Source organism: Strix uralensis, chromosome 12 (assembly GCF_047716275.1).
Source record: "Strix uralensis isolate ZFMK-TIS-50842 chromosome 12, bStrUra1, whole genome shotgun sequence".
In the NCBI taxonomy this organism is placed as follows: Eukaryota; Metazoa; Chordata; class Aves; order Strigiformes; family Strigidae; genus Strix; species Strix uralensis.
Window position 1 is genome coordinate 1,880,997 of NC_133983.1, and position 12,814 is coordinate 1,893,810.

Here is a 12,814-nt window from a genome sequence, read left to right on the forward strand (position 1 = left end):
TGCTCAGTACTTATCTGGGAGCCAGAGAGGAGTGTGAGGGACTGGCAGCAACAGAGACCTCCAAGCTTGTATGTAGAGGGATGGCTGCCCTCCAGTGAGAGCACGGCTTTCCCAGACCCCTTCCTCACCCCAGTGAGTCCCTGCCTCTGTCATCAGCAAGAACAACTCCCAAGGAGACACAAATCTTGTGATAAACCTCCAGTCCCACAAACTTGTTAGCGCTTCCATCTTGTGAACTAAAGAAATGGGTAAAAGCCTCTGCACACCTATGATCTGTTGGGGTTTTATTGCCTTTTTTTCAGCCTCACTTGTAGCGAAAGGTCAGAGCTCTGCATGTCTCCATGTGAAAGGTTCCTGATAAAGGCAGCTCTGAAGCTGAACTCTGCTTTCCTTTCAGGAGTAAATAAGATAAGAGAGGGAGAAGGCAGCAGAAGCTTTTGTTTTACAGTGATTCACTCAACTGGAATTTAAACAAGCTGGAAGGACGTTCAGATACTGCTGAGTTCAGATAATGATGGTTAAGGCTATATAATCTTGTCCTCTTTAAATAGTTCCTCACTCGTGCTGTGTGAGAGACCCTCAAAGGGTGACAGTGTGGTAGTGGAGCATCAGCTGGTTGGGAATATGCTCCTGTCAGGCTGGTTTTGAGGAGTATTTGTCCTTTAATCCCCTTTCTTTGTCTGCTACAGCCTCCAGCCACCCTGCCTGCCCTCCCCTCTTCCTTCCACACCTAGTCCTGTCTGGCCACCTGCCCTGTGCTTGGGAGGGTGGCACTTGTCCCCAGGGGGTGAGCAAGCTGAGGCTGTGCCTACAATAGACTATTTCAGTTGTAAGGGACCTGCAATGGTCACCCCTGGTCCGACTGCCTGACCAATGCGGGGCTGACCAAAAGTTAAAGCATGTTATTAAGAGCATTGTCCAAATGCCTTTTAAACACTGACAGGCTTGGGACATCGACCACCTCTTCAGAAAGCCTGTTCCAGGGTTTGACCACCCTCTTGGTAAAAAATGCTGCCTAATGCCCAGTCTGAACCTCCCCTGGCGCAGCTTTGAGCCGTTCCCAGGTGACCCAGGGTACCAGAGAGAAGAGTCAGCACTTTGCAGCTGGGGTGGTGGGAAGGGGGCTGAAAGGACACGCTGAAGGAGGATTAACTGAACTCAGCAGATACAGGTCAGGTCCTGATGTGCTCTTGAGCCAGTTCTGTGACGGGACAATTCTACGAGGGTCTCCAGTGGACACTTTAAACGTGCCCTGCTGCAGGGTTAAGTCACTGTAACTTCAGCCATTTTCAGTGAAGCTTCTCTGATGTCCCTGTGTTCCTCCAAGCTCCTCGCTCCAGGCAGCTGAAGCCACCCTGTCCCTGAGTGACCCGGGTTGGACACGGCACCAGGGACAGCCCATAGGGAGTGCAGGACCAACCTGCATGCTCGCATCTCGAACGAGGGTGCTGAGAGCAGAAAGGACTAAAAATCACACCACGCTGTGGCACAGAGCGAGCTGGGGCCTCGGAGTGCCTGCTGCCTTAGGCCAGGCCCCTGCGACCTCGCCGGATCCGGCCATTGCCTGTCTTCCATCGCTCCAGTTGGGGAGTTGGCCCTTTGTCTCCTACCACACACTTTTCCTTGTGAGATCTCCTACTCTTTGCGCATCTTTTACTCTTTGCGCGATGGTTTTGAAGCATCGTTCAGGTGATTTTATTCTTCATCATCCATCGCCCTCTGAAAGCGTTCCCTCTGCACCGCTGCCTTGGGCACTGCTGGCAAACAGGACACGCGAGGCCTGGGCGCTGCAAAGATGGGCGTCTGCTCGTCCCCTTCTTGGTGGCTGTAGGTCACATCCCTCTTCTCTCACTGGCCCGTTGACAGCCTCATCCTGTTCCTCTTCCAAGCCAGGGACCGGGGCAGCTCTGGGGATCCCACCCACATCAGGACAGGATCTGGGGCCGCGACACCTAGACAAGGGGGGCCAAGGGCACAGGATTCAGTCCAGGACCATCGACGTAGGAATTTCCTGACCTCACCTCTTCCTATTTCCACTTGTGCAGCACAAAGATGACAGACGTGGGTTTTTTTTCCAGCTGCAGAAGCACAGAAAGCTGTCCAACTTGATGAATGTAGGTTCCAGGTTGTAAGCAGGAGGAGTTACAGGGGACCAGGAGAGGCCCTTGTGCAGGGGGGTGGATGTGCCTCTCCTACCCAGTTTGCTCTGGACAGGCTGTTTCCCATCTCCAGCCATGTCCAAAGGGGGTTTTTTGTCAGCTTTTCTGCTCCACTGCCTCCCTCCAGTGGCTGTGCCTGCTCAGGTTGGCCTGGTCCTCCTCCTGCCAGCTCTGCCGACCCCAGCACACAGCAAAGCCCAGTGCTGTCAGCTGCTCCTCCCAGCACCACTGGAACCAGCCCTGGTGAGCATCGTCTTGGGGACACAGAAATAGTCTAATTTACAAAAAGGGAGGGTTAAAACAATCAGGGAGGCTCCTCCAACCCTCCCCAGCAATAAAACTGAATCAGAGTGAATGACCCCAGTTTTCCAGGGCCAAGTGCCCCCGGCCAAGCACTGTGTCGTAGAGCTGAGAGGGTCTGTTCCTCTTGTCCCTCTTGACAGATGAGATCAGCATTTTTTGCCCTTCTCCTCCTGCCTCTCTTAGTGTCCTTTGAATGTTCTTTGCCCTGGAGCCTGTTCAGGAGATGCTCTATGGAGCCGTTCATGGAGAAACACCCCAGCGCACCCACCCCTGCCTCAGTGCTCACACTCGGGGATGCTCCCTTGCACAGCTTTGACTCGGGGAGGCCTGAAGAGCCCTGGAGTTCAGCACTGGCCCCGTGTGCATGTCTGCTTTCCTCCCCTTGAATTCAAGCAGCTGCTTTTCCTCCTGCTGGGAAGAGCATGTCTGCATTGATGGCCTTCAGAGGCCCGCTGGTGCAAAGCCCAGGAAGCTTTTCTCTGCATCTTTGCAGCTTGCTTTACATGTGCTACTTTGCTCTTAAATAAATGTGATGCCTGCTGGTAGCCTTCCTTGCTGGAGAAATTCTCCTGGATGAGAAGGAGATGCTCTGCAAGACAGGGAGGGATGTGTGCCATCTGCAGAGCAGGAAATAAACCTCTCCTTGTGCCTGGCCCAGACATCTCTGAGAGCTTTGGAGGTGTTAAAGGCCAATGAATTTGCCAGCAGAAATCACCCGACAAATTAACTACTCTTTCCCACTGCAAAGTGATGTCAGGGCCTTCCTCAGCCTGAGCCATTTTTTTTCCCCCAGTGTCTTTCCCTTTCTTGTGACTCTTCCGGTCTCTCCTCTCCTTCTCTTTTCTGCTCCACTTCCTTCCACTTCTCTCTTTCTGTTCTTCTTTCTCTAATTCTCTTCTGTTTTCTCTCTTCTCTTCTGAGCTGGTGCCTCCTTCTCATGCTATCCAAGTATACTACCAGTCCTCCCCACTGCTACCCTCACCCATCCCCATCCTTTCCCATTCCTCTGCTTCTGCTTCTTGGCTTGTTTTGGCTTTTTCCCTTTGCTCTTTCTGGGTTTTCCCACTGTGATCCGGGTCCCATCCCTGTTCTTTCCCACGTGGATTCCTGTGGCTCTTAGAGCAGGCAGGGAGCATGGTGGAGGCAAAGCCTCTTCTGTGTGCTCCAGCAGAGCTGCAGCTTTGCTCAAGACTTGTGTTCTGCTGAGCCCTTTCTGCTGGAGGTTTGGCTGAGGGCTGTGCAGGAACCGGGCTGGCAGTGAGTGTGGCACTGAGGACTTGTCAATCAGCGCCCAAAAGCACCATCACAGTGAGTGTGGAGCTTGGGGACCACATCAGGCAGCAGCTCCCTGGCTGCACTCCCTGGTACCCCTCTTCTCCAGATTGGGTGGTTCCTCCATGATCTCCCCAGGTGCCTGTTGCTACGATTCTGCCCTAAAAAAACAAACAAACAAACAAACAAACAAACAGAACTGGGAGAAGCACCACTTTTGTTTCTCCATCTGAGTCAGGCTTCCTCCATCAGTGAGCAGAGCTTGCGAGGCAGAGAGGACACTGCGCTCCTGGCACGGAAACCCATCACGGGTGTCTCACCCACCTGCCTTGAGCACACATGGGGACAACGCGGGGACCTCTGTCCCTACGGAGGTGGCATGTACCACGTTTGGGGCAAGGAGGGTGTTGTGTTTATTACTGCTTTATCTTCACACACTTGCTTAACTGCTCGTTATAGCATCTTTCTGAGAACAAATTCAAAGGCTCAGTTCTGGCCATAGCTGCTTCACCTTTTTACAAATAGCTGATGGACAAAGACACTGGCCCCACCCTTCCTGCCTGCACTTGCTAAAGCCCCTGAGATCTTGAGAGATTGTCACAGCTAGTTCCTTAAAGCAACCTTGGCTGCATTTCTTCACCTCTTGCTCACCCATGTAACTGCTCCAAGGCTATTTCACGGCTTCTTTCCAGGTTCCTTGTTAAAAAGGCTATCCCAGACCTGATCCCCACTAACCTTGGGTGTAAGGGAGGATGTGAAAAGCAGCACTACAAACATCCTAGCTTTCTCCACCTCATTGGCTAGTGACTCTTTTTTGGGGAAGCAATGGGTCAAGCTTTTCCTTTTCCTTCCTCTTCTTTTTAAGACTGTTAAGCAAATGCAGAGCCCGTTACAGCCCTTGCTAGTCTTATCTCGTACCTTAGCCTTCTGATTTTGCTTCCACAATTTAGTGATCACATCATTCTGTCATGTCCTTTGTGGTTTTCCTTTCCTCGTGGCCTTCTTTTCTGACTGGTAGGATGCTGAAGAACTTATCTGCAGCTGTATTTGCCTCCTCTGAAGCATTCCCTCTTGCCTCTGCAAAGGATAGCCAAGGCTTTTAATACAAGTCTCAGGTGTCCTGCTCAGCTGCTCTTGGAGTCACTAGCAGTCCCTCTAAGTTGAAGTCAGCTTGTTTAAAACCCTTTTCTCCTTAAAATGACAACATTGGTCATTTCATGCTGTAGGAACATGAGAAGGGCTGCAGTGGGCCAGTCCAATGGCCACCCAACCTGGCTATACAGAATCATAGAATGATTCAGGTTGGAAAAGACCTTTAAGATCATTGAGTCCAACCCTTAACCCAGCACTGCCAAGTCCACCACTAAACCATGTCCCTAAGCACCACATCTACACGTCTTTTAAATGCCTCCAGGGGTGGTGACTCAACCACTTCCCTGGGCAGCCTGTTCCAGTGCTTGACAACCCTTTCGGTGAAGAATTTTTTCCTAATATCTAAGCCTCCCCTGGCACAACTTGAGGCCTCTCATCCTACCACTTGTTACTTGGGAGAACAGACTGACACCCACCTCAATACAAACTCCTTTCATGTAGTTGTAGAGGGCGATGAGGTCTCCCCTCTGCCGCCTTCTCCCCAGGCTAAACACCCCCAGTTCCCTCAGCCACTCCTCTAAGACTTGTTCTCTAGACCCTCCAACAGCTTCGTTGCCCTTCTCTGGACACACTCCAGCACCTCAATGTCTTTCCTGTAGTGAGGGGCCCAAAACTGAGCACAGTATTGGAGGTGCGGCCTCACCAGTGCTGAGTACAGGGAGACAATCACTTCCCCAGTCCTGCTGGCCACGCTATTTCTGATACAAGCCAGGATGCTATTGGCTTTCTTGGCCACCTCGGCACACTGCTGGCTCATATTCAGCTGGCTGTTGACTAAAAGGTGGCCAGCAGACCCTGCACTGATCTCTTGTTGGACTTCTGCTCCACCCCAACCTCCCTGGCTGCCCCAGCACCACGTCAGGAGCGTGCGAGATGGCCACCCTTACGTCCCACTCAAGCACGAGCAATGGATCTCCTTGCCATGAGGACAGGGCGGGAGCTGTGGCTGAGCGGTGTCTGCTCTAAACCAAATCCCATGGACCTCTGGGCATATAAATTGGAAACAGCCCCCAAGGAGTGATGGGCAGTGAGAAGTTCTGGAGATCTGCCACCTTGCTTCCTTTCTGCAGCCAGAAGGAGACCTGGTACATCTCCTTCAAACCCCAGTTCCTACTCCAGCTCCCTCAGGAGCTGCCAGTGAGGTTTTGGCTGCATTTTGTACCTGCCTCTTTAATTTAGGCCTTCCCTGGAAAGCTGGAGCACCCCTAGGGATCCTCCTCCTCCATGACTGCAGGTATCCAGGAGGAGGCTGGTGAGGATGTCCTGCATTTTGGTTCTGCTCTGCATCCATGGGTAGCAACCCCCGGCAACCTTGATGCCTATATGAGCCTCCCCGATTCAACACTTTGACCCTCACATCCCATTTGGGATTGTTTTCCCCAATTTCTCCCTTTCTGTAGGCCTTGCCTGTGTCTTCCTGGCCATGCATGACCTGAGCTCTGTCCCCAGGACACCAGGAGCTCCACCACCGCTGCTTTTGGGATGTCTCCCACAGGCTGCTCTCAAACTGGACTGAGTAGGGAAATCAGAAAATCTCCAGGGCTTGCTGACTGTTTCTGATGGACTTCAGCTGGGTCTCCATCAGCAGTACAGAACTGGAAACACTGAGGGCAAAACCATCACTTTTTATTTTTTTTTTTTTTTTTCAAATTACAGGAGAGCTCTACATGCATGAGGATACCCGTCCACTCCTGGTATGAAGCAGATCCACGTAGATCACTGCAGCAGCACTTGCACTGCACCTCTGCGAAGCTAATGATGCCTTTTCATCCCTGCTCCTTCTGTTTCGAGTGACTGAACCAGTGCAAGTTCAACCTATGTCACAGCAGGTACCTGCTCTGGAGAAAATCCAGAAAATTGCTCCAGGACTTTTCTAGCACCACAAGGAGCTTCTCATGGCCACCCCACCCAGCATGTCCAGCACCAAGTGGACACTGAGTGCTTCCTGGACCACGGTGACATCACTGAAACACAGAACAAGCTGCTAGAGGAGCCCATCAATGACCAAAGACCATGAAAGGAGTTTCCAAGGCTTGGCAGTGCTTGGTGCTGCGGGAAGACAAAGGGAAAACCAACTGGAAGAGCCCTGTCCTCACCGTGAGAGATGGCTTCTTCCAGGGGAATGTAAAGCACAGTGGTGCAGCCATTTGGGGGCAAATAGGTGGCTTTAGTTGCCAAGATTGCGCTTCTGTATGAGCTAACGCCTTGTTTTCAGGAATGATGACCCCGACAGGTGTACAACAAGCTGCTTGTCCCTCCTCTCTCCCTTATTTGCCCTGTCCCTCGGGGGAGACATCCACCCCTGCGTTGGCAGCACTGGCATCCCCTACGCTCTGCTGTTGTTGCGGTGGTTTGATCTCGGTGTAAACAACATCAGAGGAGGCAGGTTTTGTCTCCTTCTTTTCAAATTTCAGGTTGGCATAGGTCAGGTCCTCGGTCCCTGTCACTGGGGCTGCCTGCAGGAGAGAGAGCAATGAGTAGAGCCCTGGCTTTCCCTTCTGCATCTCCCCTGCTAATATTTTTCCATTTGTATTGCCCAAGTATTATCCAACTTGCTCAGAGGTGCCACCTATTCAGAAGGTCATGAGCCCCTACTTAATAGGAATCAGTAAGTGTTCAGAAAGCAAAGCTGATTTTACTCTGAAATCCTTTAAATGGGTATTCAACAGCTAGTGCTTTTTTCTACAGGGAAAAGGAAATGATACGTGTGAAGCCCTCCCTGGCTTACCGTGCCAAGCTGATTCTCCTCAGCCACTTGCCTGCTTGTGAGCTTTCCTGAAAAAGGAAACAAGTTTAAATAGTAGTTAAAATAATGATAACGATCATTAAATTAAGAAAACACCTGCATTGGTCCTGGTTTTGTTGCAGAAGAGGATGGGGTTCTGCAGCTGGCTGGTTCTGAAGGTGGCCAAGGGGCAGGAGGGGCTGGAGCTCTGAGCTGAACACTCCTGGAAATGTGGTGATGTGCAAGATGTGTTTCACTTGCACCATGGCTTGTGCCATAACCAGGCTCTCACCAGCAGCTGGGCAGAGGGTGAACCTTCTCTTCACCCCAGGACAGCTTGTCCAGGAGGACAGACTCATGCGGGAAACACCAAGTGAGCAGGAGCAGAAGGTTATTGAAGATGGACATCTCCCAAGCCTGGGCTTGTCCAGACCAACTGGTGAGGAGGAGATGCCAACTGGCTCCCACAGGAGACAGAGTCTTGGGGCAGGCTCAGCCTTACCTTTGCTGTTCCTTCTGCACTGCCACAGCAGAAGGCCAATTATCGGCATGTAAAGAAACGTCCCGACCGCTAAGCCGAAGATGATACACATGAGGAATTTGAGTCCTGCACACACAAACCATCACAGAAGCACTCGTGAGCTGCCATCCCACCATGCAGGGACACATGCTGACATTGCCTCTTTTGAGGGGGGGCAGTTCTTTTCCAAACTTGGGCTTCCAGACCCCGAACCACACACAGCCCCCACAGCCCTGGGGTGCTGACAAAATCCTGTGCGGAATGGTCTCCAAAAACTCATCTGAACTCAGCCAGGGGGGTGCTCAGAGCATCGGAGCACACTCCCAGCGTCACAGCCTCTGATCTGCTGGTGTGTATCCCAGTTTGCTAGCGGCTCCCACCCACTCATGGGAAAACATCAGGATGTATTTCCCCCCTTAGTGCTACTCTTTCTCCCTGAGGACCCCTCCTGCCCACCACCCTTGCAGCCACGGGGCTGTGGGGACTCACCTGTACAGGCCTCCTCCTTGGTGACATTGGTCTGAGATGGGCCACAGCCTGGAAGACAGAAACATGAGTGAGAGACAGCCCAGAGGCAGAGGACAGCCTGCTCCTCACTCTGCTTTGAAGCAGGGACCTGGACCCCACAGGCCCAGCTGTCCCACTCCCGCCGCAGCAGCCCCCACCACCTCAGCATTCAGCTGACGTGCTGCAGCTGGAGGATCTGGCAGGTCCTATTTCAGGGACCTGATGGCCAAGCAGCTCCATGGTGGGATACGTTGCCAAAAGGGCCGTGCTCTGTCAGCTCCTCCAGTGCCCAGGATGCTTTTGGGGGAAATGGTGCACAGGGGTACCGGGGGGAGCGTTGGTTGTAGCATCCTTCTCTGCCCACTCATCACTCCCATGAAAACAGAAGCGGTGCCACTTACTGGGATCTGTCCCCTGTGGGTCGTGTCCAGTGTCCGTCAAGTTTATTCTTCTGATAAACACCCTAAACCCACAGATTTCTGTGCTGGCTGCACACAGGGTGAGATTGGTAGAGTTTTTCCCCAGAGCCGTGGTGTTGGTTTGATTCCCCACCTCCAGACGTGGATTTTTGTACCACTGCACATGTACCGCAGGATTCTCCGACCAAATCTTGAGCCTGCACTCCACGGTGATGACTGACTCTTTTGGCTGGCTGACTGTCCCTGAAGGAGACAAAAATATAACTGATAAGTGAAATATAAGTCATATATATGACCTTGCAGGGGTTGTATCCCACTGGCACGTGTCACTCATGAGAGATACAGTGAAGTAACTGTCCTTTCCTCCAGCAGTTGATGTTTTTTTCCAAATCTGGCTGCTCAATGTTCCTCAACATTAAATATTGAAATATTCCACGTTGATTAGTGCCACACAATGCTGTGCAGTGCACAAGCATTTCTCTGTCTCAGAAAGAATTGAAAATGGGAGGATCAGGGGGAAAACACCTCTTCCTCCTGCAACCTAGGCAGAAGGGTCTTCTGGCACCCAAGCAGGATGTGCCACCAAGGCTGTGGGCTCAGGCTCCACCATTTCGTGAAGCGTGAGGTGGGATTAGGGGGCTAGCTGTGGGGAAATGGTCAGGCCTAGAGAAGCAAAGAAAATGTAGTAGACCCACCCCCAGCCTCTCTGGCTTCATCCCATCCCCTAATGCTCTCTGGAGTACTTCAGAATTGCTCCTGAACCTCTGAGCTGAAGTCACTTCACACCTTCTCAGCAGTCCTCCCTTTCATTCCTTTCTTTTCCCCCTTCCTCAGACCTTCCCCCCACTCCTGTGGGTGTTGGTGGGCTTGTGTCTCTTACCATGCTTGTTCTGTTCAGAATGTCTGTTCTCGGACACATTCGTGGTGTTCTCCATCCTGCATGTGCATGTTCCCATAGAGGCGTTGTTCACGTTGATGAAGATGGGGCAGGCAGAACTCTTGTTCATCTCCACACCACCTTCGTTCTGCTTTTCTCCGTTGTTTTGCATGGTATTAAACTCCTTCACCTTCCCAGCAGTGCTGTTCGAGCCTGGCTGGACCAGACACTGCAAGATGAGATCTAACCTTACTGACACATCGATCGTGGGTGGGATCTGGTGAACGAGTCCTACCAAGGAAAAAAACAACCATGGAGGGTTGGGTTAGTGTTAAGGAATATCCACATCCTCTGTGCCAAGCTGGCTCCCTTCTCAGCCATCAGGCTCAGAAGCATCTCTATTTCCTTTTCTCCCTCCCCAACAGTTTTCTCTCCCTGCTGCTGAGGGTGATGCTGGTTCAAAGCCCTGGAGCCTGAAATTTGGTCCCCACGGGCAGAACCCACAGCCTGGGTGCAGGCAATTGCAGAGGGGGACCCCTCTGCAAGGAACATGACAAGGTGCTGGTGCAGAAGCAGGGGTTAAATGCTCTAAGAGGAGAGGAAAAAGCAGCAACAGCCATGTCCCAAACCTCCTGTGGAAGAGTTCAGAGCAGAGGTGAGGGTACAGGGGAACTCACCAGCAGGCAGCCAGGCAAGGAGCAGCAGGGGCAGAAAGCCACCAGCCAGCTGGACAACCATGCTGCCTTCCCGACAGACTCACGGCAACGATGCGGGGCGCCTGGCAGGATCGGATCGGCTGGGAGGACCCGTCTCTCCCCACAGCGTGAGGGTTGCTGCTCAGCAGGGGCAAGCTGCAGCCCTTCCGAGAGCTTGCCTCCTAATCACTCAGCCAGGCAGTTCCCTCTGTGCTTCCCCTCTCTTCCCCTTCTCTTGCTTCAGCCTGATTTTTATCTCCCCTCTTCACTGTTTGATTCCTCCTGCGGTTTCATCCCAGCCATGAGCCCTCAGCCCTGAGACAGACCTGAATAACACAGCCGAGCACTGCTGATGGCCATTTCTCAGTATTTTAGGTCGTAGCCCAGTAGCTCCCTGTCGCTGGCACGGGCAGGTGCAAGGGGAAAGGGTTTTGCAATTTCCTACAGCACCGCCTCTCCACGCCACCCGAGTCCTTTTTGCTTTACGCCAGGGAACGGACCCCTTGGAGAGTGATGCTGCGTCACAGCGGGGTGACGGGGTGATGTCCGCCCCATACAGCATGTTAGCTGAGCTCAGGTGGGGATCCCCACACCCCGCCAGCCCCCAAACACCAAGGACCGCTGTGGTTTGACACAGGGCTGGGCTTGGTTAGGCCTTTCTGGTTCCTCACATGTGGGATGTACAAGCCCCAGCCAGGCAGTGACCCCTGCAGCCCCCTGCCCCCTGCTCTGGCCATGAGCACACAGGTCCTGGCTCCTGCCCTGTGGGGATGGGGTGCTCCAGGTGGCCCCCTGCATCCCCCTACCACCTCTGGCGGGAGGGACACCAGGACAGGAACGTCCACCATGTCAGACACAGCTTGTGTCACCCCTGACACCAAAGGGATGTGGGCAGCACAGGCAGGGGCACAGGCCCCTCTGTGTCCCCCGCCTCTGTGGGTGCAACCTCTGCTGCTCCCCGCAGGCTCTCCACTGCCTGCCACCTCTCCTCCTCTTTAGTGCTTAGAGCAAAACCTGCTCCCACCCGCCATTTCCTCCCCTTTAGTTTCCTGTCAGCATTTCCAGTAATCACCCTCCTGCCCCAATTTGAAGCTGGACCCAGCATCCTCCCTTCTCCGAAGGCAGCACCCCCATTACATGACCACCTCTTCCCATTTTCCCTGCCCCCTTCCTCCCATCCCTGTTTTCTCCCCGTGTCCTGAGATGACAGAGCCCAAACTGAGCATGCAGGATGGGGGTCCACCATCACAGCACTCCCCAAAACAGAGTCTGGAGCACAGTACCCTACTGGGACCATCTTCTACCACCAGTGAGTGTGGTCCCAACACCACCTTCGCCGCAGCACGGGGAGCAGAAGAGGACGGCGGAGCCTGTCCCACAGGATGCTCCTAGGTCAAAGACTGAAGAAGGGTTGCAGAAAGCAAGTGTTGCTGAGAATGTGGGGACACTAGCATGCCCCTGAGCTGATCCTGCACCTCTCCACGTGGCAGGTGTGCTCCCAAACCCCCACGGGCATCTCTGCCAGGAAGAGGGCAGAGTCCTAAACACTTGGCTTTGGCTGCAGCTCTCCAAACCCCAGGTCTCCCTCGGACCCCCTGTGCCAGGCATGCACAGCCCAGCCATGGGCATCTCCTGAGGGAAAGGATGTTCACTGGAGCTCTTCTCCCTCAGCCAGTGGAACCGCCTGGCTGAAGCACAGCTGAGGTCTCATCTGGGAACCAACCCACATGGGGAAACAGCACCATCAGCGGGATATTTGCTGACAAGAGGGTCATAAAACAAAATTCTTCTGGTACAAGATCCACAAGAGTGGAGGCTCTGTGTTTCTCTTTTTCTCCCCTCTGGACTTCTTCATCTCTTCCCACACTCTTACTGATGTTCAGTTCCTCTCCAGACTCGAGTCTTCCTCTCCTCTTGCCTCATGACTGCACAATGGCACGTACTTGTTGCTTCCTTCCCTTTCATTTCTATTCTAGTTCTCACGTTTGCTAGCACTGATGAAGCCGAATGGACACAAGGTGAACTCCTTCACACTTTCCTCCCAGCTGGGAGATGCTGGCACCAAGGATCCTAAAGCGGGCAATGCCTGCAGTCATCTTCCAAAGCCTCTGGTGCAGAAGATGGACAGGAGCCATCCTGCTCCATGAGTACTGCATACAAGTACAAGCCTTACCTACACTGCCCT

The 12,814-nt window shown here is 53.0% G+C and overlaps 1 protein-coding gene across 1 annotated transcript; it reads right to left on the reverse strand.

The window, feature by feature from the left end:
• Positions 1-6,491: 6,491 nt before the first annotated feature.
• LOC141948907 (uncharacterized) lies at positions 6,492-11,033 on the reverse strand. Its single transcript, XM_074881921.1, has 7 exons — positions 10,612-11,033; positions 9,938-10,225; positions 9,040-9,300; positions 8,621-8,668; positions 8,114-8,218; positions 7,615-7,661; positions 6,492-7,342 (listed from the first exon to the last, which is right to left on the reverse strand). The coding sequence occupies exons 1-7, from the start codon at positions 10,670-10,672 to the stop codon at positions 7,154-7,156; spliced, it is 999 nt and encodes a 332-aa protein (XP_074738022.1). The 5' UTR covers positions 10,673-11,033; the 3' UTR covers positions 6,492-7,153.
• Between the last annotated feature and the right edge of the window lie 1,781 nt (positions 11,034-12,814).

Coding starts and splice junctions, on each gene's coding strand:
- LOC141948907 (XM_074881921.1), bottom strand. CDS start 10,672: ATGGTTGTCCAGCTGGCTGGTGGCTTTCTGCCCCTGCTGCTCCTTGCC. Junction 9,301..9,937: donor TTCTGAACAGAACAAGCATG/GTAAGAGACACA, acceptor TGTCTCCTTCAG/GGACAGTCAGCCAGCCAAAA. Junction 7,662..8,113: donor GTGCAGAAGGAACAGCAAAG/GTAAGGCTGAGC, acceptor TTCCTTTTTCAG/GAAAGCTCACAAGCAGGCAA.